Genomic DNA, 27,670 nt, shown 5'->3' with positions numbered 1-27,670 from the left:
TTTCAATGTTAAAAAAAAAGAAATTCCCTCATTTAAACCACCAAGAATTATTTGCTTTGGTTTGATGGTCAGTTATCTTGAATCTGTGCTGAATGTACTGCAGAATACAATGCTTCTAATTTAGCTAACAAGTTGATAACCAAATGTGATTTGGAGGTCTGACCAATTTTCATAAAAATAATTTTGCACAGTGAATTTAAAGGCTGCTGCTTTTTAATATGTTCTTTTTCTCATTTGCATGCCTTTGTCTGAAAGCATAGCTTGTGTTGCTGAATATTCCTTCAGATATCATTAGCATTCTGTACTTCACTCAAATTGGTCATTTTTCATTTGTAAACCTTGACAAGAGTCAGCAATCTACTAAATTTGTGTGTGGAGGATGTGGGGACAGGTTACAAATTTATCCTAGTTGAAAGTTCAGTTATTGAAGGTGGCTTTTTCTACCATTTTTATAAATAAAACACAATTATTTGTGCCCTAAGTCAGATTAGATAATTAGAGGTTTATTGAAAAAGCATTTCAAAGAATTTTCAAAACCTTTCCATGGTATCATTTGAAATGGCATCATTGATTAAATCCCTATGCACTTCTGTTGTGACCCGGGGTAAACCCCTCTGCTAATTTAAACCCAACACACAGAAAAGATTCATCCCATGCTGTAATCTGTGAAAATTTGAGAGGCAACGAACAATCCCAAAAGTCACTATTTGAAATAAAAATTAACAACTTTAATTTTTTTAAAGTCTAACAGAGAATAATTAACTAACAACTATTTAAACTCATTTATCTAAACCTGTATTCTACCTTACCCTCTACAATACTGGTGCGATAAAATCCTCAATTAAGATTTACTGAAATATTCAAATTTCAAAACCAGTCAGCTGTTAAATCTTCTTTTTGTGTGTTCCTCTGTAGATTTGTTGTCCAGGTCGGTATCAATATTTTTTCGTGTGCAAACTCCTTCTCCAGACAGGTACCTCTCAGAGTTCTTACTAACAGCCTACATGTGTTTGTCTTTTGTAAGTTCTCCCCCACTGTTCAATTTTTCCTGGTCTTATACCCTAAAGCATCGGATTATTTCATTGGTCTTTAATATTAAAAATTACCAAATTCAAACTTGATTGAAGTTTAGTATCTTGGGGCATAATTTAAACTTGTGGCCAAATTTGAATTTGTGTTTTTCTTATAGCAACCCAGGTACTGCTAGCTGCTGGACCAAATGTTACATTGTAAATTCTCCAGCACTCTGTGCGTGTTTGCTAAGTCCTTCAACTCTCTTAAAGGAACAGTACCCCTTACACCTTCATAACACTTAACAAAATAAAGTTTGATATCTAAAAAGAATCAGTGCCATATTGTGATAGTTCACGACCTCCCATCACTTTCTGATTTTTATACTGTCACTATGACTTAAGGAAATTGTGATCACTAAAGGAGGTAACATTGAATGGAGAATAGTGTGAGAGTTTGTCATTTTCCTGATGACTGATTACAATAGCACTGTATGGCCAAAGAATATTCAGCCACTATTCTTTTTGGCATGATTGTCAGAGTGGAAAAATGGTTTAATAATTTTAGTTTGAGCACCTTCAAACTAACATTGATATGAGGAAACTTTATGAATGTTGCAAGACCTAAGGTATGAACACCAGCTAATTTTTAAGAAGCAGAATTTGCTGAATGTTTTGTTGTAGTCTAGCTACCAAGTTTTCGACAGGATGAACAATAATTGGTTTATTACATACAGGAACAAGGAACTATATACAGCTTTTCAGAAGCATGACTAAATCTGTTGAAGCCCATGATGCTTCTCGCTCAAGCCTCTCTCTCATGTGATCACTTATCACAGTGGGATGTATTGTTCACACTGTTCCAGACAGGATTCCATTCAAACCCTTAATAGGACATCTGCCACAGTCTTTGTATGTACTTTTACACGGTCATTTTTGCTTTTACAAACTTGCTCATCAGCACCTAAATCATAAATTCTACTCTGATCGTGTTCTTGTTGGACTTGGAAGATGATTGGGCTTTCTCTGCACTCTTGTTCCTTGACTTGACTGGAGCTCATTAGATTTGTAATATCATATTGTAGTTGAATTTCAGTTTCACATCTGGTTCAAGCATTTGTAAGATTGATTAACAAGTTTAATGACCCAGGATAAGATTTCTCCTGTGTTTTCTCGTAGTACTATCTTAAGGCTGCACTAAATAAGCTTTCAATTCGTTACTGTTTCTTTAGACAATTATTCCTGTTCTGTCTAGGTCTCATACCCATATATTTTATCCTTGTTTCAACTCTGTTAGATGTGCTTTGATTATCATTCACTTCTCACTTGGAAATAACTTGGCTAAAATGAAAAGTTGTATTCTGAGCTTTCTTCACATTAATAGTTGTGATTATGCTAATCCATGTTGTAATGGAGTACATCTTCATTCAGGGTGGCAAGTTGGCTCAGTGGTTAGCACTGCTGCCTCACAGCGCCAGATACCTGGGTTTGATTCCAGCCTTGGGTGTTTGTACGTTCTCCCCGTGTCAGCATGGGTTTCCTCCTAGTGCTCCAGTTTCCTCCCACAGTCCAAAGATGTGCAGATTAGGTGAATTGGCCAAGCTAAATTGCCCATAGTGTTTAGGGATGTGTAGGTTAGGTATATTAGTCGGGGTAAATGTAGATTAATGGGGAATGGTTTTGGGTGGGATACACTTTGGAGAGTCAATGTGGACTTGTTGGGCCGAAGGGTCTATTTCTACAGTGTACGGATTCTATTGAGAGTATATGAGTGCTGTTTGCTGTTTCCTCTTTGGAAAACAATTATTGACTATCAGCTAGGGTTGTCCATTAAATATGAATAGATCTATTCCCAGACTTTTTGTACAATTCATTCCTGGAGGTGGTTGCCACTGACAAGGCCAGCTTTTTTTGCCAGTCCTTAATATTCCTTGAAAAGATGGTACTGAACTGCCTTCTTAAACAGTTGCAACCATGGTGCAACTGATGGGTGCACCTATAATACTATTGCAGAGGGGGTTAAGGACTTTTAAACCCATACCAGTGAAGAAGTGGTTCCAAGTCTGGATGGTATATGGCTTAAAAGGGAATTTCCATGCAGTGGTGTTCTAGCCATCTACCCTTTCTAGGTGGCACAGATTATGGGCTTAGAAGGTGCTTGAAGAAGGTTTGATGATTTGCTGCAGTGCATCTTGTAGATGATAAGCCAAGCTACTGTTGTTGATGAATGGTGAAGGTTATGGACAAGGTACTAATCAAACAGGCTGCTTTTTCTTGGTTGGTGTCAAACTTGCTTATTTGTTCTAGGAGGGAGATTGCACTGGCTTGGCCAGCATTTATTGCCCATCCCTAATTGCCTTGATAAGCTAATGCTAAGCTGTTGCCTTTAGCTGCTGCAATCCCTGTGGTGTAGGAACACCCACAGTGTTGTTAGGAAAGGAGTCCCAGGATGTTGAACCACTGACGGTGATATTTCCAAATCAGCAAGTGGTCCTTCTTGAAGAGGAATTTGCAGGTGAAGCTGCTCCATTGTATCTGTTTTCCTAGTTCTTCTTATGGTAGTGATGGTTGATTTGGAAGGTGCTGTTAGAAGAGCCATGGATATTCCTGTATTTAATGTACTCATTGCTGTTACTATATGTCAATGGTGAAGAGAATGAATGTCACAGTTTGTGGATATGGTGTCAATCAAGTGGGTGGCTTTGTCATGAATATTATCAAGCATCTTGATTATTGTTGGAATTGCAGGTGCAGAGTATTCCATCACCGTGCCATCATTCTGACATATTCTCTGAGAATGATGGACAGACTTTGGGGAAACAGGAGGTGATTTCCTCACCACAGAGTTCCTAGCCTCTGACGAGCTCTTGCAACAACAGTACTTATATGGCTAGTTCAGTTCTGCTTCTAGTTGGTGTTAACCTAACCCAAATTCTGATGAGAAATTAGATTGAGTTGAGTTGGAAGGTTAGTTTGGACCATGCCTTGTGCACACCTAACAATTAGAAATCATTTTCTTCTACAGATCTTCCACAGTGTCCATGTGGCCCTTGTCTATTTCCTCCAAAATGCAACCTGTATCATTAATCTTTGATTATAAACCATCAACTTGTCCAACATGATAAAGTACTTGCTTAGGCACTGAAGATATTCATCTCCATGCCAGTGGGACGTTGCTGTGGTCAACCTGGAGAACCGTATTGGTGGATGCGTTTTCATTGCTCATTTTGTATCTGTATATGAGAAAGCTCTTTGACTTTTTTTAAGCTTGCTCACCATTGTATTGCAGTGAACTGAGGATATGACTCAATTCATCAATGAAGTTAATATCTTGTGGTGTAGGGTCATCACAACAGTTGCTGTGCAACGTGCCTGCTGGTGTTTGCACCATGCTCTGTACACATACCATTAATCATAACTGGGATCTCTGGATTCTTGGATGCCTTCTGGTGAGTTGTTTTTCATTAAGGCAACGGGGGTTTGTGATCTGACTCTATGGCCTCCTTTAAACTGATGATGTAATCTGGAAACCTATTTGCAAACCCATGTGACCATGAAAGTTCTTTCTCTCAGACTGTTCCACATCTCCATGTCGCAGACAATGCTCAAAATGCATAATAAACCAGCCAATGACATCACTCTGGCTGTTCTTGGAGAAGCTGAAAATGTGTTGCTGGTTAAAGCACAGCAGGTTAGGCAGCATCCAAGGAACAAGAAATACAGTAGCGGAGGAAAAGGTGGGGGGTGGTGCCAGTGCAGTGTAGTTCCGCACCAACCAGTATCCGCTTCTTCCTTTCCCGCCCCACCTTTTCCTCCGCTACATCGATGACTGTATCGGCGCTGCCTCGTGCTCCCATGAGGAGGTTGAACAGTTCATCAACTTTACCAACACCTCCCATCCCGAACTCAAATTCACCTGGACTGTCTCAGACTCCTCCCTCCCCTTCCTAGACCTTTCCATTTCTATCTCGGGCGACCGACTCAACACAGACATCTACCATAAACCGACTGACTCCCACAGCTACCTGGACTACACCTCCTCCCACCCTGCCCCCTGTAAAAACGCCATCCCATATTCCCAATTCCTTCGTCTCCGCCGCATCTGCTCCCAGGAGGACCAGTTCCAATACAGTACAGCACAGATGGCCTCCTTCTTCAAGGACCACAGATTCCCCCCAGACGTGATCGACGATGCCCTCCACCGCATCTCCTCCACTTCCCACTCCTTCGCCCTTGAGCCCCGCTCCTCCAACCGCCACCAAGACAGAACCCCACTGGTTCTCACCTACCACCCCACCAACCTCCATATACAGCGTATCATCCGCCGTCATTTCCACCACCACCAGGGATATATTTCCCTCCCCTCCCCTATCAGTGTTCCGCAAAGACCACTCCCTCTGTGACTCCCTCGTCAGGTCCACACCCCCCACCAACCCAACCTCCACTCCCGGCACCTTCCCATGCAACCGCAGGAATTGTAAAACTTGCGCCCACACCTCCTCCCTTACTTCTCTCCAAGGCCCCAAGGGATCCTTCCATATCCGCCACAAATTCACCTGCACCTCCACACACATCATCTATTGCATCCGCTGCACCCGATGTGGCCTCCTCTATATTGGGGAGATGGGCCGCCTACTTGCGGAACGCTTCAGGGAACACCTCTGGGACGCCCGGACCAACCAACCCAACCACCCCGTGGCTCAACACTTTAACTCTCCCTCCCACTCCACCGAGGACATGCAGGTCCTTGGACTCCTCCATCGGCAGAACATAACAACACGACGGTTGGAGGAAGAGCGCCTCATCTTCCGCCTGGGAACCCTCCAACCACAAGGAATGAACTCAGATTTCTCCAGTTTCCTCATTTCCCCTCCCTCCACCTTGTCTCAGTCGGTTCCCTCAACTTAGCACCGCCCTCCTAACCTGCAATCTTCTTCCTGACCTCTCCACCCCCACCCCACTCCGGCCTATCACCCTCACCTTGACCTCCTTCCACCTATCACATCTCCATCACTCCTCCCCCAAGTCCCTCCTCCCTACCTTTTATCTTAGCCTGCCTGGCACACTCTCCTCATTCCTGATGAAGGGCTCTGGCCCGAAACGTCGAATTTCCTGTTCCTTGGATGCTGCCTAACCTGCTGTGCTTTAACCAGCAACACATTTTCAGCTCTGATCTCCAGCATCTGCAGACCTCACTTTTTACTGTTCTTGGAGAAGCATTGCTCTCAACCCTGTAACTCAGATACGTGTTGCACTTTTCATTAGTGAGAAACTATGATGCACTAAGACACTGGCAAAATCAGCATTTTCTTAATCCTTCACAATGCCTGTTTCTGATCTGCAATCCAACACTATACTTGAATGTTTTGTAATCGTTATCTCAAAGTAACTTGTACTAGATTGGACAGACATTTTGCCAGCTCAACCAATTAAACATTCTAAAGAATCATTGAAATTCTTGTACAAAGACAGGAATTGGAAATTTGCTGGCCTTATGCTCTTGGTACTAGCAATGCGCCTTATTTGACAGATAGTCATTTATGAGAGTTTGCAACAATCATTAAGTATCAGATTGCCTTCTTGTACAAGATTTAAAATCGCTCTCGGCCTCGGCACATATTCTTTGATTAATTCACCATTATCTAAGATGTGACATATTATTCCTCTAACATCTTGTAGAATGTTCAACAAGTTCTTTGGAAAATATCCGATGCTGACGTCATACCAAATGGCAATCCATAAAAAAAATCTCCCTGAATGGCATAACAAAGGCTGTCAGTAACCTTGACTTCTTATCCAAAGAGACTTGCCAAGCATCGCTGCTTGTGTCCAGCTTTGAGAACGTGATACTTTTGGACAGCTTTGCCAAATTTTTGTCTCCTGAGGACATCAGATGAATTTCCCTTGCTACAGCCTTATTAATTTGTGTCAAGTCTATGCAAGTGTGAAGAGTCCTGTTAGGTTTAATGATTGAAATCATTCTTAGTATGACTGTGTACGCTTAGTGACTAGAGAAATGACTTCCATCCTGGTCATCTCCTCTTGTTTCATGAGTGGATGTGGCATCTTCCTTGGCATGAAAAGACACAGTAAATTTTCATGAAGTAAAGTAATATTCTACCCTAAGACTTAGCCAAGAAATAATTTCAAAAAATTATTTTTGAAGTGACTCATGGATTCTTGCTGCCTAAAGTCCTTTCCAACTTCCCAATACTGTTAAGGTCTATACAAGCCCTTCTACTGAAGAGAAAAGTCTTGTTCTTGTAGAGCATAGTGTTATCAATATCTGCAATCCCTTGTACTGAAGTGTGACCTTAGCTTACCTTTGACTTTTAGTTTAAGCTGTCTTGGACATGTAACTAAGTTTCTGTTAGTTTTCAGCACTCTGTTAATAACTATTGTTCATTGTCTGAAAAAATTGTGACACTTACTCCAAGTTCTTGTTTAGAGCTGATAGTTCATCAGTTGACACACACATCTGCATTCCAGCACTCATGATTAGGGTAATTGATTTCACCAGGAAATGTTTGTTTTGTCCTCTGATAGAGCTTTTAATGAGGTGAACGATCTCACTGTGTGCACTTGTTTTTGTTAGAATCTGTGAAATTAAAGTTTTACTTTGGCTCATTTTCCCAAAATGGCAAATTCTTGTCCCGTGAAAGTATTGTGCTTTGGTAGTGGGACAATGTTTGCACCTTTGGATCTTGTTTGTGCCATAACATTGTCACGGTTTTCTATCACTGCGCACTTTCCATCCCAGTTATGCCTTCTCTTTTACGTTCCTATGCTTTCAGCACTGTTTGTTAACTGAAAGTTCACCAAAGTAAGGTTTTACTTCATCTCTAAGAATTACTCTCTTTTGCTTATGGATCTCTGTACTTCTCAACAACTGTATTGCGTTTTCCTTAGATACCAAAAAGTCTGATGGGATTCATCAGCAATACCTACAAAAGAGTGCTATCATATTAAGTTCTGTTTTTGGTTTCATTGTTAAATAAGAACATAAGACATAGAAGCCGAAGTTGTGTCATTCAGCCGTTCAATCATGGCTGATAAGTTTCTCAACACCACTCTCCTGCTTTCTCCCCATAACCCTTGATCCCCTTGATACTCAAGAACCTATCTATCTCTGTGCACTCAGTGACCTGGCCTCCACAGCCTTTTATGGAAACAAATTCCATAGTTTCACCACTCTCTATTCTAAAAGGTCTTCCCTTTACTCTAAAGCTGTGCCCTCAGATCCTCGTCTCTCCGATACCAATGGAAACTCCTTTCCAACATCCACACTCTCCAGGCCATTCAAATTTCTGTATGTTTGAATTAGATCCCGCCTCATCCTTCGAAACTGCATTGAATATAGACCCAGAGTCCTCAAACATTCTCATATTTTAAGCTTTTCCTTCCTGGGACTATTCTCATGAGCCTCCTCTGAATATGCTCCAGTGCCAGTACATTCTTCCTGAGATGTGGGACGTAAAACTGCGCACAATACTCCAATGTAATCTGACCAGAGTCTTATAGAGCCTCAGAAATACATCCCTGCTTTTATATTCAAGTCCTGTCAAAATAAATGCAATCATTACATTTGTCTACCTAACGACTAACTGAACCTGCAAGTTTATCTTGAGAGAATCATGGACTAGAGGTCCCAAGTCTCTTTGTACTTCAGATTTCTGAATTTTCTCCCCATTTAGAAAATAGTCCATGCCTCTATTCTTCCTACCAAAGTGTATGACCTCACACATTCCCATGTTGTATTCCATCTTACACTTCTTTGCTCATTCTTCTAACCTGTCCAAATCTTTCTGCAGCCTCCCCACCACCTCAATGCTACTTATCCCTCTATCTATTTTTGTATCTTAGCCAGGATGCCTTCTGTTCCTTCATCTAAATAGTTAAAGTATAAAGTGAAAAATTGTGGCCCCAACACTGAGCCGTGCAGAGCACCACATGTCACCGGCTGCCATCCTGAGAAAAACCATTTTATCCCCACTCTCTGCTTTCTGCCAGACAGCCAAGCTTCTATCCATGCTAGCAGTTTGCCTCTAACACCATGGATTATTACCTTACTCAGTAACCTTCATGAAGTCCAAAAAGCTAACATTCATTGGCTCTCTTTGGTCTAACCTGCTCATTACTTCCTCAATGAATTCTAGCATATTTGTCAAGCATCATGTTCCCTTGATAGAAGCCTGTTGACTTTACCTTATTTTTCATTCACTTCTAAGTATTCAGAAATCTCATCCTTCACACTGGATTCCAGTATAGTACTGGCAACTGAGGTTAGGCTAATCAGTCTGTAATTTCCATCTTTTGCCTTACTCCCTTTTTAAACAGGGCCTGCTGGACACACTTTTCTCATTCCTGAAGAAGGGCTCATGCCCGAAACGTCGATTCTCCTGCTCCTTGGATGCTGTCTGACTTGCTGCGCTTTTCCAGTAACACATTTTCAGTTTTCAAGAGGGGTGTCAAGTTAGTGATTTTCTAGTCCTCTGGGACCCTCCTGACTCTAGTGATTCCTAAAAGATTGTCACTAACGCCTCCACTATCTCTTCAGCTAATTCCTTGAGAACTCTGGGATGTAGTCCATCTGGTCCAGGTGATTTATAATAACTTCAGGCCATTCAGTTTTTCTAGCACCCTTTCTTTGGTGATGGCCACCATATTCAGCTCTGCCCCCTCACTCTTTTTAATTTTTAGGATATTATTTGTGTCCTCCACCGTGAAGATTGATGCAAAGTAATTATTCTTTCAACTAACCTGTAAAGGTTACTAATAAAAGTATCTCCCCATACACCTGGTTTCTGGACTCTTCCTTTGAATTTGGCACTTTCTTGAATCTTGTCCTCAGGTTGAAGTAATTATCAAAAGCTTGTATGATATCTTAATTTATCTTTTGTTTCAGTAATGCTTTTTCTTGCAGTTATATTATCTGCTCCTGCTCCTATGGAATAAAGTGATGTGTCGACACATTCTGCTCCTTGGTGTTTAGTTTTAAAGCAGTTCTGTACCTCAAAATCTTTTTTTTTTCTGGAGTTTCAGTTTTGCGTTTGATTTAGTCCTTCCATTTGCCTGAACTATTCTGGTGGTGTATATTTAGGATTTATGACTTTTCTGAAGCTTTCTAAATAATTAACCTTAAGTTTTAAGTTTATCTTCCATTGTTGAAGGTTTTACATATTGCCCAGCCTTGTGCTGACTCCTGCTGAGATCTTGTCTTTGCTGGAAAAATCTATGTGCTACACTATGTGTTTATTTCAAGACACTGAAAATTACTTCATATTGCTTCAACAATCTCTTCATTCGCTGATCTTGGTGTGTTGGATGTTTGTGGCTACCTTTCGGTTTTGCTTTTTTTTTGCTACCTCACGGTGAACACAAGTAATGTGTCTCCTTCAGATTGATGTACTCATTTTTTTTGTTTGGAGCCACACCACTAAGTTTTTTTTGTACCCTGTTCGAGTGTTACTCACCAGATCCCTGACCTTTGTTCGTTCCTCTCACTTGAAACCTGTGATTGTGAGATCAGTATTGAAAACAACAAATGCTGGAGATTACAGCTGGTCACACACCATCTATAGAGAGAAAGCAAGCTAATGGTTTAAGTCTGAGCAGGCCTTCACAAACCACCATGCCTCTGTGGTGCAGCCAGAATGCCTTTGCAACTTGATTTTCCACTTTGTCTATGGAGCAGCCTTCGAGTTCTTCACCATCTCCTCAAGTACTGTGAGGTCTCGTGCCACGTTTTTCATGTCTAGACTTTTAAACCTTCTTTAAAGTTATTTTTCAAAGTTTTCTGGTTCTTCACAGTTGCACTGCTTTTCACTCTGTTATATATTTGGTTAGCTTAGCCAGGAGAGATTGCAGTCTTTGATTGGTGTGAACTACAACTAGATTATTATATATTATGGATCTATTTATAGCTTTACAGAAGCATGACTAACTGTTAAAGCCACGATGCTTCTCTCTCAAGTCTCTCATATGATTTCTTACATCATCATAGTGGGAGGTGTTGCTTGCACTGTTCCAGACATTAACTGTTTTCAATCCTTATACTAAATAATTAATTTTGATTAATTTTTATTTATGAATGCTATCCTCTGTATTGCATATCTGTCATGGGGGGAACCCCTTAAACTTATGCAACACTTTTAATTTCTAAGTTCCTGAGCGTCAGCCTTGGCTCAGTGGTTCTTGTTATTGAATGTTCCAGGTTGGAGTCCGTTCATGGGCATGAGTACAAAATCAAGGCTTACATTCTACTTTAGTACCGAGACTGTGATGTCTTTTGGAAGAGCTGGTTAATGGAGGCCCCATCTGCCTGCTAGGGTGAATGTGAACAGTCCCTTTGTACTATTTCGAAGAAAAGCAAAGGAGATATTCCTCGTGTCCTAACCAACATCTATTCCTTAGTTGTTGTGTAGGAAAACTGCACCTTGGAGCAACAGAGTGCACATAATTAGGAATAAGTAGCAGTGTGAGTGGAGTTAGAGCACTCGACAGTCTGGAAGTCATATCTGTCTAGACTACAGCATAAACATGAATACACAAAGAAGATAGATTAGTTCTAACCTATTATAGTTATAAGTAAAATCCTGATATATCAATGATTACATGTGACAATACTGTGGCTTTAAGCAGTTATTTTGTCCAGGTTTCTTTTAAGGGAAAGATTGAATGAGAATTGCCAAGTGGTGTGTAAGAAAGCAAACAGCTTTGTGGCCTTGGTTTTATTTTAAAAGTTGTAACAATAGAAGAAACCTGAATTAGTGAGGTTGAGCTCCCACAGAACCAAGGACTTTAGGTTTAATCTTCAGTTGTTGTTGGGGTCTTGAAGAGGTGGAAGCTATTTTATCTCCTCCTTTCAGTTAGCGCTAAATGCTGGGGATTCCCTGCCTGTGACAGGAGTTATATGTAAGGCAATCTGTTCTGAATTTGCTGTTTTCCAAGAATATGTTTATGGGATGTTACTTTTTGGAAGAGTTGATCAGTAATAGTTACTGTATCTATTATTCTGTTAAGTTTTCCAATACATCTAAGTTATTCCAATTCCTTTTTTAACTATAGTGTATGAATTCATTGTGTTTGCATAATGGTAAGTAGTTTGACCAATAAAATTGCATCTGGAACACGGCATCTTACATTTACCTATAAAATAAAAACAAAGTTGGAGTCTAGTCTACCTTCTTAATATATTTTAAGGGGGTCTGGTCTGGTCTATACCATACTCTTTTAAATAATTCATAAGGATAGCATTAAGCAGTCATAATGTTATCAGTAGATTAAACAAATTTTCCAGATCTTCCTTCCATTTTTCTGCCACTTTTCAATAAAATGAAAGTAAGTTAATAAAACAAATGCATCTTTATTGTTCTTGTCAGTAGAAACAAATGTACCAATATTAGAAAGGAGACAGTGCCTTCTTTTTGGATGACACATGTGGTTTGCTGTCAGTGACTGCACTATTTTTATTTTCAGTGATTGCAGGAATTACTTAATTTTTTGTGGCTCTTCCAGCTATTTTACTAACTTTTAAAGCTGTTTTGACAGTAGTCTCAGAACTGCAGCATTGTTAACAATACAGAGAAGGCCATTTGACCCATCGCCTCTGTAGGAGCAATTTACCTCATGCCATTTCTGCCTTCTCCCCAGAGCCCAGTTCTCACAAGGTAAAATATTCATTTATTTTGGCTTATTGATCCTGCCTTTACAAACACTCAGCAGTGCATTCCAGACCCTTCACTTTGTGAAACACTTTGTTCTCATGGTTCCAATACTTCATTAGCCAATTAGTTTGAATCTGTGCCTCCTTAATTATTCACGAATGGGAACAATTTTATCCTATCTACTTTTTTCAGACTACTCATGATTTTGAATGCCTTTATCAAATTTCCCCTCAACATTCCATTCTGCAATGCCACTCTGTGAAACTGAAATTCCTCATCCCTGGGTCCGTTCTCATGAACTTTATTAGCACTTATGCAGCTATGTCTTTCTTAACGCGTGGCATCTAAAACTGATTACAATAATCCAGTTCTGTGCAAACCAGTGTTTCATACAAGTTTAAATTCCTTGTTTTCATCCTCCATACCTCTATGAATAAAGCAATAAGCTTTTAACTGTTTTTTAAAACGAGTTCTGCCACCCACAATGATTCTTACACATATAGACCCAGGCCCTTTTTCTTCTGACATTCCCTTTACTGCAGTATCTTTTATTATTTTTATTGACTGTCTGTTCCTTTCACTAAACTGAATCTGTACACACTTCTTTGCATTAAATTTCACCTGACGTATGTCTGCCCATTCTGACAACCAGTGTCTTTTTGAAGTTCTGAACCATTCTTCTTGCTGTGTACAGTGCTTCCAAGCATCTTACCATCTACAGATTATGAAATTATGCCTTGTAAATCAATATCAAGGTCATTGGTGTATGTTAGCAAAACCAAGAATTCCAATAGCAACTCCTGGGGACCTCCACTGCAAACTCAAGTGCATTCCAGTCTGCAAGTGTAAAGCAAGGAACTTATTATTGACTTTTGGCAGGATGTTACTCATGCCCCCCTACAGAGGTGGAACAATTGGAGAGTGTCAAACTCCTGGGAGTGGTCATCCACAACAAGCTTTCTTGGACTCTTCATGTGGACGCACTGGTTATAAAGGCCCAACAATGTCTCCTCTTCCTGAGGCAGCTGAGGAAATTTGGCATGACGGTGAATACCCTTGCCAATTTTTATAGGTGCTCCATTGAGAGCATTCTGTCTGGTTGTATCACTGGCAACTGTATCGTTCAAGATCAGAGACGGTTGCAGAGAGTGGTGAACTCGGCCTGGATAATCACAAAGGCCAATCTCCCATCTATAGAATCCATCTACCAGTCCCACTGTCGAGGAAAGGCCGCCAGCATTCTCAAAGACCCATCCCACCCGGCAATGTTTTTCTACAACCTTTACCAAGAGAAGGTACCGAAAACTGAACACATGCACCAGCCAGTTGCGAAACCGTTTCTACCCTACTCTTGTTAGAATACTGAGTGGGCTCTCAAACTCTTAGCATTCGCCTGCACCTATGTTTTTATTTTTGCCACTGTTCACCTATTACTTACTTATCTGTGCTACTTAACTATGTGATCTGCCGGTATTGCTTGCAAGACAAAGCTTTTCACTGTGCCTTGGTACACGTGACATTAACTAAATTCAATTCAAATTCAATTCAAAAGCATGCGCTAGTCACTTCTATTATTCTTGTCACTGAGCCTATTTCATATCCGTGTTACTATTGTCCCATTTATCTCAGGAGTTATGATATTGCCACAAGTCTGTTGGGTGACACTTTATTAAATGCCTTCTGAAAATCTGTGTTCACCATATAAACAATATTATCTTCCTCAAACCTTTCTTTTATTTCACCAAAAAATCTCAGTTAGTTAGTCCTAAATAATCTGGTGGGACTCTGCCACTTTCCCACTTTCATCCTATCTGCCCTCCTGTTAATTGAGGTTGACCTTCATCCATTCCTTTGTCTACCCAATTATTTTTCTCTTTCTCTGGGCATCCCCCTCTACTCCCCACTCCATCTTTAGCATGTATATAACCTTGTCCAAGCTACAAGCAGTTCTGAAGAAAGGTCACTGGACTTGCTTTTAATTTTCCTATCTCTCTGCAAATGCTGCCAGACTACTGAGGTTTTTCAGGAATTTCTGTTTTTGCTGGTGTTGAAAATTGGTAATGTAAGCTGTCTTACTCTCAATTATTTTACCAAGATCCTTTCATTTGGAGGGATGTGGACCAGGTGCTGGCAGGTGAGACTAGGTTGGGTTGGGACGGGTTGGACCGAAGGGTCTGTTTCCATGCTGTACATCTCTATGACGCTATGACTCTATCTGTTGTTATCCATTTATGTACTCATCTTTCTCTCTGAATCATGGTGGAGCACCTTCAATATAATTTGTATTTGCATCAAACTCACTGAAAATATTTAATGAAACAGCAAGTCACTATTCTTAATTTCTCTGTAATCTAAGATACTGACCACTACTTTTTGTTTCAATAGTTTAATTCTTCTCCTCCATGCATATGGGACCACTCTTATAGATCCAGCCGTAACTGTTTAGTCATAGTCATCATGTCCATGGTAACCTTGCCCCACTGTCTCAAATACTATGATTCTGTTCATTATCTGTAAATCTTTCTTCAGCTCATTCCAGTTTATTGCTGAAAATTTCCTGAAACACATGGCTATCTGACTTCTTATAGGTCTCCTTCACTGCATAAACTGTAGAACTGTAAGTCAGTTGGGTCATATTCTGTTTCTTCTTTGCATTTCCATCTCCCTCTCCCTCCTCAAAAGCTTATTGAACCCACCTATTAACTTAATGGCTTGTTATTCTGTCTAATCTTTCCTTCTCCAGATGGACATCTGTGTTGTTTTTGCAAGTGCTATTTAGTTGCGAATTATTATTGTCCAACTCAGTTATTGTATGTTGTAGAACCATTGAATTAATATAGCAAAGGAGGAAACTGTTTCTCCCATCATGGCCATTCCATATCTCTGTGTAGCCATCTAATCAGTCCATTTCCCTTTTGTCTCACAGCTCTGCAGGTTTATTCCCTCTAGTGTCTATCAAATTTAATTTCAAAATCATTCATAGTCATTTCTTCGTCTTAGGCAGTGAGTTGCACGCACAAAAAGGCCATTTGCGGCATAAAAACTTTTTCCCTACGTTGCCCCATATCTTTCCAGAACCTTCTATCTGGTCCCTTGGTCTTTGTGTTATCAGCGAATTGCAGCAGTTTTCCTTTGTCTACCTTATCTAAACCTGTCATTGTCTTGTGCACCTCGTCTAGATTTTCCCTTCAAACTCCTTTGCTTGTTGGAGAACAACCCAAACTTCTCCAATTTAATCCTGTAGCTAAACTCTGACATCACTACAACTCACCTGGTGAATCTCCTCTGTACCATCTTGAGGATCCTTGCATCCTTCTTGTTTGTGATTATTTGAACTGGACGCACTACTCTAGTTGTGGCCTACTCTAGTTATAAAGGTTCAGCATTATAACTTCATGTTCCTTTAGTACCTCAGTTTATAAAGCCCAAGGTCCCAAACATTTTGTTAGTTCTTTCCCAATGTATATAACAATGTTGAAATGTCTATGCAAATGACAGGACAGATCCCACTGACCCTGCACACTTCCAAACTGTACCATTAATTATATTTTGTTGCTGCTTATTCCTTCTGCCTAAAAAGCATAATTCTCTCTCTCTCTCAAAGATTTTCTTCTTATGATCTTACCCAACCCCTCCCCATCTGTTGGTGTAAATATTAAGGGAAGCGGCAACCTTACTCTTGCCTTGCGTCAAGTCTAAACATTCTACATCCAGTCCAGTTGAAGGACTGTCCTCTTCCTCCTTGGAATATGATGATGATGATGACAACTCCCCATGCCTACGACAATCAGTCTCAAGATGGTCCTCTCATCTTATGATCACAATCTTTTCTGGGGTATTTCCCAACACCAACTTTCCGTTAATTTAAATCTAGGTGTTTCTTTATTTCTGCTTATTTATCTGGGGTGGTTTTTGGTTTTGTTTGTTCATGAGATTAGAATATTAGATGGTTTTTGACTGACACAGACTCAATGGGCTGAAGGGCCTTTTTCTGTGCTGTAGAATCAATAATTCTGTGAGTGTTGCTGACTAGGCAAATGCTTCCATTAGATTTAATTTATTGTTGTCACATGTACCGAGATACAACAAAAAGTGTTGTTTTGCATGCTAACTAGACAAATCAAACTTTATGCAAGTACGCCAGGGTAATAGAACGGAATGCAGAATAGAGTGTTATAGCCGTAGAGAAAGTGCAGAGCAAGATTTGAGTGTGAGCAGCAGCAGAGGTAAGACGAACCCAGAAGACTGCAGCTAAGGTTCTTAGAATGACTTACCGGTAGCGGGCAGCAGTGTTTTCTCTTTCACAGAAGGAGCGGGAGCAGCAGAGGAAGTGACGAGGACCAGAGGGGCAGCCGGGAAGGAAAGTAGTGACCATATATATCAGCAAGGGCTTCAGGTATGTAGATAATTGGGATGCCTTCTGGGGAAGGTGGGACCTGTACAAGAAGGACGGGTTGCATCTGAACTGGAAGGGGACCAATGTCCTGGGTGGAAGGTTTGCTCGAGTGGTTCGAGAGGGTTTAAACTAGTATGGCGGGGGGTGGGAACCTGAGCTGTATACCGGAGGTGAGAGTTGATGCAGATGAGGCGATAGCAAGAGGTAGACCAGCTAGTGGGAAGGATTTTCCTGGGAAGGAACCAAGGGATTAGTTAAAGTGTGTTTGCTTAACGCAAGGACTATCAGGAATAAAAGTGATGAACTTAGAGCATGGATCAGTACCTGGTGCTATCATGTTGTGACCATAACAGAGACATGGGTTTCTCAGGGGCAGGAATGTTGCTGGATGTTCCAGGGTTCAGAGCATTTAAAAAGAATAGAGAGGGGGGAAAAAGAGGAGGGGGTGTAGCACTACTAATCAGAGAGAATATCACAGCTACAGAAGCTTCCATTGTCGAGGAAGATCTGCCTACCGAGTCAGTATGGGTAGAAATTAGGAACAGCAAGGGAGCAGTCACCTCATTAGGGGTTTACTACAAGCCCCCCCAATGGCAGCAGAGAAATTGAAGAAAGCATAGGTCGGCAGATTTTGGAAAAGTGTGGACGTAGTAGGGTTGTTGTAATGGGTGACTTTAACTTTCCCAATATTGATTGGAACTTCCTTTGAGCAGAAGATTTGAATGGAGCTGTTTTTGTAAGGTGTGTTCAGGAGGGTTTCCTAACTCAGTACATTGTCAGGCCGACGAGGGGAGAGGCCATTCTAGACTTGGTGCTCGGAAACGAGCTGGGGCAGGTATCAGACCTTGTGGTGGGAGAGCATTTTGGTGATGGTGACCACAACTACCTCACATTCTACATAGCTATGGAGAAGGAGAGGATTAGACAAAATGGGAGGATATTTAATTGGAGAAGAGGAAACTATGATGCGATTAGACATGAGTTAGGAAGCATGGACTGGGAGCAATTGTTCCATGGTAAAGGCATTATAGATATGTGGAGACTGTTTAAGGAACAGTTGTTGTGAGTGATGAATAAATATGTCTCTCTGAGACAGGCAACAAGGGGTAAGATAAAGGAACTTTGGATGACGAGAGCGGTGGAGCTTCTTGTCAAAGGGAAGAAGGTAGCTTTCATAAGGTAGAGGAAGCTAGGGTCAAACTCAGCTCTAGAGGATTACAGGCAGGCGAGGAAAGAGCTCAAAAATGGTCTGAGGAGAGACAGGCGAGGGCACGAGAAAGGCTTGGCAGAACGGATTAGGGAGAACACAAAGGCATTTTACACTTATGTAAGGAATAATAGAATGGTCAAAGAAAAAGTAGGGCCGATCAGGGATAGCATAGGGAACTTGTGTGTGGAGTCTGAGGAGGTAGGGGAAGCCCTAAATGAGTTTTTTCCTTCTGTCTTTATGAAAGAAACGAACTTTGTAGTGAATGAAACCTTTGAAGAGCAGGTGCGCATGCTGGAATGGATAGAGATAGAGGAAGCTGATGTGCTGAAAATTTTGTCAAACATTAAGATTGACAAGTCGCCAGGCCCAGATCAGATTTGTCCTCGGCTGCTGTGGGAAACAAGAAATGCAATTGCTTCGCCACTTGCGAAGATCCTTGCAAGCTCACTCTCCACTGGAGTCGTACCTGAGGACTGGAGAGGCGCAAATGTAATTCCTCTCTTCAAGAAAGGAAATAGGGAAATCCCTGGCAATTACAGACCAGTAAGTCTAACGTCTGTTGTCTGCAAGGTGTTAGAAAGGATTCTGAGGGATAGGATTTCTGACCATCTGGAAGAGCATGGCTTGATTAAATGCAGTCAACACGACTTTGTGAGGGGCAGGTCGTGCCTCACAAACCTTATTGAGTTCTTTGAGGATGTGACTAGAAAAGTTGATGAGGGTCAAGCTGTGAAAGTGGTGTATATGGACTTCAGCAAGGCATTTGATAAGGTTCACCATGGTAGGCTCATTCAGAAGGTCAGGAGGAATGGAATACAGGGGAACGTAGCTGTCTGGATACAGAATTAACTGGCCAACAGAAGACAGCGAGTGGTAGTAGAAGGAAAATATCTATGCGCCTCATTATCTTGTATACCTCAATTAGGTCCCCTTTCCTCCTCTTCTCCAATGAAAAAAGTCTGAGCTCAGTCAACCTATCTTCATAAGATAAGCCCTCCAGTCCAGGTAGCATCCTGGTAAACGTCCTCTCCAAAGCATCCACATCTTTCCTATAATAGGGCGACCAGAACTGGATGCAGTATTCCAAGTGCGATCTAACCAAAGTTTTATAGAGCTGCAACAAGATCCCAAGACTCTTAAACTCAATCCCCCTTTTAATGAAAGCCAAAACACCATATGCTTTCTTAATAAACCTGTCCACTTGACTGGCCATTTTAAGGGATCTATGTACCTGCACACCAAGATCCCTCTGTTCCTCCACACTGCCAAGAATCCTATCCTTAATCCTGTATTCGGCTTTCAAATTCGACCTTCCAAAATGCATCTCCTCACATTTATCCAGGTTGAATTCCATCTGCCACCTCTCAGCTCATCTCTGCATCCTGTCAAGGTCCTGCTGCAGCCTACAACAACCCTCTATACTGTCAACGACACCTCTAACCTTTGTGTCGTCTGCAAACTTGCTGACCCATCCTTCAATCCCCTCATCCAAGTCATTACTAAAAATTACAAGCAGTAGAGGCCCAAGGACAGAGGCCTGTGGAACACCACTCACCACTGACTTCCAGGCAGAATATTTTCCTTCTTCTACCACTCGCTGTCTTCTGTTGGCCAGTCAATTCTGTATCCAGACAGCTAAGTTCCCCTGTATCCCATTCCTCCTGATCTTTTGAATGAGCCTATCATGGGGAACCTTATCAAATGCCTTGCTGAAGTCCATATACACCACTTCCACAGGTCGACCCTTATCAACCTTTCCAGTCACATCCTCAAAGAACTCGATAAGGTTTGTGAGGCATGACCTTCTTATGAAGAGAGGTTGACTGAGCTTGGACTTTTTTTCATTGAAGAAAAGGAGGAGGAGAGGGGACCTAATTGAGGTATACAAGATAATGAGAGGCATAGATAGAGTGAATAGCCAGAGACTATTTCCCAGGGCAGAAATGGCTAACAGGAGGGGTCATAGTTTTAAGCTGGTTGGAGGAAAGTACAGAGGGGATGTCAGAGGCGGGTTCTTTACACAGAGAGTTGTGAGAGCATGGAATGTGTTGCCAGTAGCAGTTGTGGAAGGAATGTCATTGGGGACATTAAAGAGACTGCTGGACATGCATATGGCCACAGAAATTTGAGGGTGCATACGTGAGGATCAATGGTCGGCACAACATCTTGGGCTGAAGGGCCTGTTCTGTGCCGTACTGTTCTATGTTCTAAGTAAGATCAGCTCTAATATATGAGAGGCCTGTTTGCTCTATGACTTTCTATAACCAGTCAAATTGGAGTCAGGGCTGATTTGCCTGAACTGCTGTGCTCTTCCAGCACCACTGATCCAGAATCTGGTTTCCAGCATCTGCAGTCATTGTTTTTACCTAGTTGATTTTTCTTTAAGTCTGGTAACAGTGGGGAAGAAGCTGTTCTTAAATCTGTTGGTATTTGTTTTCAAGCTTTTGTATTTTCTGTTCAATGGAAGCAGGTGGAAGAATGTAAAAATGAGGTGGGAGGGGCCTCTGATTATGTTGGCTGCTTTTCCGAAGCAGCAGAAAGTGTAGATGGAGTCACTGGAAGGAATGCTGCTTTGGAAATCCATGGTTTTCACGATGGATTGGGCTGTGTCACAACTCTCTGTAATTTCTTGCAGTCTTGAGCAGAGCTGTTACCATACCAAGTTGTGATGCAATCAGATAGGGTCCATCTATAAAACTTCGTAAGAGTTATTGTGGACATGCTGAATTTCCTTAGCCTTCTGAGGAAGTAGCATCATTGTTGTGTTTTTTGACTACAGCGTCGACGTGGATGGACCAGAATTGATAGTTGGTGTTATTTACTCCAAGAAACTTGAAACTCAATCATCTCTATCTCAGCACCATTGATACAGATTGGGGCATATTCCCCACTCCTCTTCCTGAAGTCGATGACCAACTTCTTTGTTTTACTGACATTGAGGGAGAGATTGTTGTCTTTACACCATGTCACTGAGCTGTCTGTCTTTTTCCTGTACTCTGTCTTGTTATTTTGGGATGCAACTCAGCATGATAATATCATCATCAACTTTGCAAATGGAGTTCGAGCTGAATTTGGCCAAACAGCTGTGAGTGTATAAGAAGTATGGTGGGTGCTGTGTTTGCAGCTTGTGGGACACCAGTGTTGAGGATTGTTATGGAGGCGGTGCTGTCCCCTCTCCTGCTTATCCCTAATTGCCCAGAAGTCAGTTAAGAGTCCACCACATTCTTTTAGTCATTATGTTTTTGGAACGTGGAGCTATCATCCTAAGTTATATTATCTTGCTTTCTTTTCAAATACTTCAAAAGAAAGCCGTCCTTGGACTCTTCCTTCCTCCCCCACCCCAAGCCTCTATTTCCTGTACCCACCTCTCCCCCTTGACTGTGCTAAGATGTTGTCGTATTTGTGGAGTACTGTACAAATATTTCTTAAAATGTTTCATGAAACTGGCAGTTAATATTGTTACTCAACAGTTAATTCCTCTTCTGAGCATGTTAAATTTTCCAACAGTAAAATTATACTGGAGATTGCTCTTGTGAAGGATTACTCTTTCCACTGCTGTTTAATTCAACTAGATGGTGTGATGCTAAGTGCTTATTTGTAGCTGCAGGTTTTCAAAAGAGAATAACCTGTAAACCACAGACCAGAGAGGTGTGTGTGATTGGTGGGTGGGGGGGGGGGGAACGTTGGCGTGGAAACATTCTTTTATTAGGTAACAGATAGTTAGACACCATATTAGGAGAAGTGCCACATTACTCACAATGTATGTGCTCTGGAAACAAGATGTGAGATCAGCTTTTCCTCACCTTTAATGATTACACTATTAATATGTACCCTGAGCCTTTGTTCTGTGACAGCATGATATTTATGGGCAGAGTGCAGGGCAGAACCATTTGCTTTTCTGGGGAGAAAAACTTGTTTACAGCTGAACCGAGCAGCTGTTGAAGAAAGAAAGGAGCAAGACCTGTTCGTGAATAAAACATGCTGTTAAAGGCTACTTGCTCTTAAGTAATAGTCCATAATAACTGTATTAGGAATAAAATGATAAGATTTTCTGTGAGGTTGGATTTACTGTACAAGTCAGCGAAAGGACACTGTGAACATTCATAAGTGTGAAGTGATCCAGAGTCTTGCAGACCTTTGTTTTTCTTGGTTGGGTTACTCTGGAGGAGGACATGGATATGGTATTTGTTGAGACTGAACAACACCCGTTGGCATGTTTCTTCCAGACAACCTGTGTATTTAGCAGAACTCTCCCTTCACAGCCAAAGTGAAAACTACTCATCTGCAGGTTTATAGCCTATTCTTTGAGCTTTACTGAAACAACAAAATCTTACCAGTGTGTTTTGGTCTGGAATGTTGAATTTAAACTAATAAACATTCAGAACACTGAACTGAAATGAATTTTATAAAGAGCTTATAAAATTGATGAGAAATACAGCAGAGCCTGGTTTTGTGATTTAATCTATCAGAGATTTCAAGGCTCTAGATCTTTTTCAATTGCATGTATTTCAGCCTTGTTAATATCTAATAGAATCTGATCCATGTAAATTCTGCACGTTGAGTTACTTTTACATACCAAAAAAAATGTATTTTGAATTTTAAGGATATCTGGCCGGATTTATATCCCTGGTCTATTAATTTTATTTGGCTGCATAATTGTTTTCTTTTTCACTTCTTCATCCCTTCATCAACCCCACCTCCACACACAACTTCTCTCGATCACAGGACATAAAAGATTCCCCTCCCCCCTCCTCCTGTTTTTGCAAATTCTGTCCTGGTGCATATAATGCTTACCCTTTCAGATGTAATTTCGTCATTATACCTATCTGGAAAGGTGGGGTGCATTACAACAATTTTTCAGCCCACTTGTAAAATTCATTGTAGAAATATTATTGTTGTAATCTGTAGTAATCAAGAACAAATTATGATTTTGACATACCTGTCTTGTTTAAGCTAAGATCTTCACTTTAATGAGGTTGTTTTGTCTTTTCAGAAAGCAGACTGAGGATAATCAATTGCAAGCTGAAGTGGTTGGCCTCAGCACCTTGCAAATAAAATGTGCTCGTTGCCAAGTTGTCACCCCCACCTTTGTTGATATGAAACTTCACCTGTTATGTGCCCATGAGGAGGAGTTGCAGCTGAGGGTAGAAGAGAGATCTGTAAATGATAAAAGTAGATGCGTCAGTGGATTTCCGATTTACTCAAGCATGGAAGCTGAACAAGAACTGCTCAAGCATGCAGCAAACTACTGGAAACAACTTGGTGAGAAAAAAAGTTTGGTCAGGTGTGGTATTTGTGAAGAAGCTTTCCAATCTTGTTTTAAATTGAAGAAGCACATGAGTTTGCATTATAAACAGCAGCTCCATTCAGGTGCTGTGGATTCAAATACAGTTGCTCAGGCTAATAAAATTCAGTTCATTACAAATTTAGGGTTTAATTGTATTTTATGTAAACAGAACTATGGAAGCAAATCTGAACTTTTCAGGCACTGGCAAAGTTACCACAAGTGCAAGGACCCTGCTATTCTGTGGACAGTCTTCAGTTCATTGAATGTACATTGCACAGTTGATGAGGAACTGCCCAATGTTTCACCAGAACGCACTGCTGTCAGCACTGAACCGTTCTGCAGGCATATTGTTGATTCAGCATCGCAGTATGAACTACATAACAGGGAAAGGATTGTCGATGAGTGCAAGGTGCACTTGAGCAACTGCACTGGTGAAGCAGAAGGCAGTCTTGATTATTGCCACTTAACATGTCCATTCTGCTTGAAGACCTTCTACTGCGTGAACTGGAAAGGTAACAGTGGCAAAGAAGTTGTCTTTCAGCAAGAGGATCTCATGCATCAGTGCCCAAAGTGCCTACTAAAGTTCTCATTAACTGCTAAAGGTCTTGGAGCTCAAGTACTCTGTACTTCATCCAAACATTGTGATTAACATACCAGTGCTTCAGGAACTTAATATATCTTTCTGAGGTGAGTTGGTAGCCAGTGTAAAATACTGAAATTGGACTGCGACATGTTAATTAATTCAAAATATATGTTTCTCATGTATGTTCAGGTGAAACAATGTCCTTCTAATTGAGAAATGCTTGTCTGGTTGTGAGATTGTACATTTTCTTTCAAATAAAACTGTCTTGGAATCTTGTAATATGAAGGTGCATGGTAAAGTTCAGCATGTTATAAGGAAATGGTTTGAATAGAAAGTAGAAAATTAAACAAAAAAAGCGATCTACTGAAACGTATTTCGGCATATAATTAAAATCTGAAATGGTGTTGTGGAGACTAATGCAGTCTCTTTAGTTATGAGGATTAGCAGTCAATGATACTGCTGGGAACAACAATGCACCTTGCTTCTGTGGCAAATGTATAACTCAAATACTGAAATTAAAATGTAAATATTTGTTAACATTTTAAAGTATTGCACTTCGTTTTGACACTGAAGATGCCAAGTAAGCCATAAAACTGCTATAGCTCCTCTTAGTGGCACAGAAAAATCATGCAAGTATTCCTTTTACTTCATGGTATCAACAGTCTGTCAGATTTCATGGTGATAAAGTGCTTATTGCAACTGTCACACCAGTTTAAAAATAGGAGATTGTGAAGAATTTCCTCATTGTTTTCCTGATGTATTTTATTGATTTATTTTCTTTTTCTCTCTTTTACCTCACTTACGTTGAGATACAATAAAGTGGATACTTGCAGCTCTCTAGAACCTGATCTAACCAGCCATTTTTTTTTCAGTACGAAACTAGATGGTGCCAGTGTTTGCCTATAGGGATGTCATGACCAAGTCATTTCTTGTCTTTAGTTAGCATCAATACATGCACTTTATTTTAGCAATGGTCACAGCATAAAATTTAGATGCCTTAGCACCACCATGTAAGGAATGTTTAAATATTTAAATTGATGTATTAAGAAATTCCTAAATCACAATTTGTATAAGCAATAAATTTTATGCGGGATCAGAATTGGAACAAAAAGGAAGATTCATTAATTCTATCTTTGTGCCTCTGTTTAGTTCTTCATGCAGGGCCTTGTTTAAGAAATTCTAATCTTCCCCCAGTCTGAGGACAAAAGGTGATTTTATTGTTGGATTAGTGGTGCCAGCTGGAAAAGTGCTCTGGAATAGTAATGCCACAGTCCAACTGTTGGGAACAGGTCACTTGTCAGATCTGTCAGTGCAGAAATGGTTTATAATAACAGGAGATCTAAATGTGAAGAAAATTAATTATTAAAATAGTGGAAAGAATTGTTCATTTTGTAAGGCAGCAATCTTGAGAAATGGGATATTCCTTACTGTAACAGTTTTATGTTCTCATTACGCTCTCTTTTTCAATAACATTAACAAAAGTTCTCCCAGTCATTTGGAAGCTGCATATTTCCATCCTCTGCCCTTGGATCATTGCAATCCTGAAGGATTAATGATAAACAGTTGCCTCTTTAGCAATTCAGTAAAGCGATCAGAGAACATGGAGAAAAGCAAGAACATTCTCCTGAGTTGGATGAACGTAATGAATGGCAGAGCAGTCTCAAGGAGCTGAATAGCCCATCCCACCCCTATTTTTGATCCCAAGTCATCTTTTATTCTTGCATGTGATGTGGGCACTGCTGACAAGGCATGTACTTTTGGCTATCCCTAACTGCTTCATGGGCCACTTAGATGGCTTGGATAAGCATGACTTTGAATTGGATAAGTTATGGACTACAGAGGTGATGAAGCTGATGAATATGAAGTGTGAACAATGTAGGAAACCCAAGCAAAAACGAGGGAAACGTGCAAAGTCGTCCAAGGGTGGAATTGGACCTGGGTCCCTGGTGCTACGAGGCAGTACAGCTAACCATTGAACCACCATGCCACCCATTCAAGTACATTACACCATTAAAGATGTAGCAGATATTCTTCAGAAGTATTGCTAACTATATCACCCTGTTAAATATCCTTACACGGTTTTCTCATTTATTTGAATTTAAGATTAATAACGTTACATACAGCTGCCCTATGTCTTAACCAATAAGACATTGGAATAAATAGAGTAGGGAGATGGCAAGCCGTGAATGAGGGTTTCAGCAACAGAGAGACTAAGTTGGGCAGTATTAGAGGTGGTCTTGGAGAAAGCATTGGTTCAAAGTCAGTTTTAACAGGGTTTCTCAGATATGGTTTGGTTGAGCCTGAGATAGTCATTGTCAGAGAATGTAGTTGGTGACAAGGAAGCAAATACAGAGGAACAGTAGCTTTGGTTTTCCCTGCTCTTAACAGCAAGAAGGGATGAATCACTAGGTTTGAAAGTGACACAGCATGGTGAAAAGATCAAGAGAAGTGGTGAAGTGGAGCTGATTATCATTAGCATGCAGGTGAAAAACTGCATTGCTTTAGGTGGTGTATATCAATAAAGAAGATGAGATCAGCGGTGGATTTTGAGCACTGCAGACATGATGATATGGCAAGAAAAGCTGCTAGAATTTACAATTGAAAATTAAGCCAAGCAAGGCTAGTTCCACTGAAATTAAGAAAAAGTACTGAAGAAATTCAGCAGGTCTGACAGCATCTGTGGAAAGAGAAACAGAGTTAGTGTTTTGGAGTTCAATATTAAGACAATATTATCCCATTGAGCTAGTCAGAAAATGAATGATATTGGATTCAATGTGTCAGACGTTTTGGAGGATGAGGAGGTCTAATATGCATACAGTGCCACAGACGGTGTTATATTTTGTTAAAGCTGTTCTGGTGTAGTGAGACAGTTAAAGCCTGACTCGTGAGTTTAAAGTAGGCAGCCACTCCCAAACCTCCATAATATGGCAATGCAGGTTCATGGTTCATGGTCAAAACTGATGTGATGGGGTAACTTTGAGAAGCAAATGGAAACTTAGTACCAAAAACAGGTAAATACAATCATGGAAGATAGAAAATCTGCAATCAGAATTATCTATTTATAGGGCTAGAAACTTGAGGCATAAGAGGCTTAAAATTTGTTTGGACTACAGAAAAATACAATGCTGATGGAATATCAGAAGAAATGCCGACCATGGAGTTCAATGATGAATGCAACTTTATATGTTCCGGAAAGATCAAGTTGACAGTAAAAAAAAATTAAAGGAGCTTATCCTGTTGTAGTTGGAAACTTAGGTATTGAACACCTCCAAATAGAAATCTTTAAGATACAAATTGCAGTGGTATAACCAGGAATATGCTGAAGATCACCAGGCTGAAATAAAAAGGAAGAGAGCTAATTGTATTCACATTTTTTTGAGGAACTCAAGCTAAAATAAATTGGCAACGCTTAATGGTTCAGAATCTGAACTGAAAAATTTAAATTTATCGCACATTGATTCATCAACAGTGAGGACAATAGGGCAGCTATATGTAATGTTATTAATCTTAAATTCAAA

The 27,670-nt window shown here is 40.5% G+C and overlaps 1 protein-coding gene across 5 annotated transcripts in view; it reads left to right on the top strand.

Annotated features, from left to right (window-relative positions):
* znf438 (zinc finger protein 438) overlaps positions 1–24,689 on the top strand; it is a 237,007-nt gene extending 212,318 nt beyond the window's left edge. For all 5 annotated transcript variants that reach the window (XM_060825596.1, XM_060825598.1, XM_060825597.1 and 2 more), the window contains one exon: positions 23,276–24,689. In XM_060825596.1, coding sequence (XP_060681579.1) covers positions 23,276–24,218 — 943 coding nt within the window. In that variant the 3' untranslated portion in view covers positions 24,219–24,689. The remainder of the gene's footprint in view (positions 1–23,275) is intronic.
* The last annotated feature ends 2,981 nt before the right edge of the window (positions 24,690–27,670 follow it).

Source organism: Hemiscyllium ocellatum, chromosome 5 (assembly GCF_020745735.1).
Source record: "Hemiscyllium ocellatum isolate sHemOce1 chromosome 5, sHemOce1.pat.X.cur, whole genome shotgun sequence".
NCBI classification, from domain to species: Eukaryota; Metazoa; Chordata; class Chondrichthyes; order Orectolobiformes; family Hemiscylliidae; genus Hemiscyllium; species Hemiscyllium ocellatum.
The sequence above is the reverse complement of the archived record's forward strand: the minus strand, read 5'-3'. Positions and strand labels throughout refer to the sequence as shown.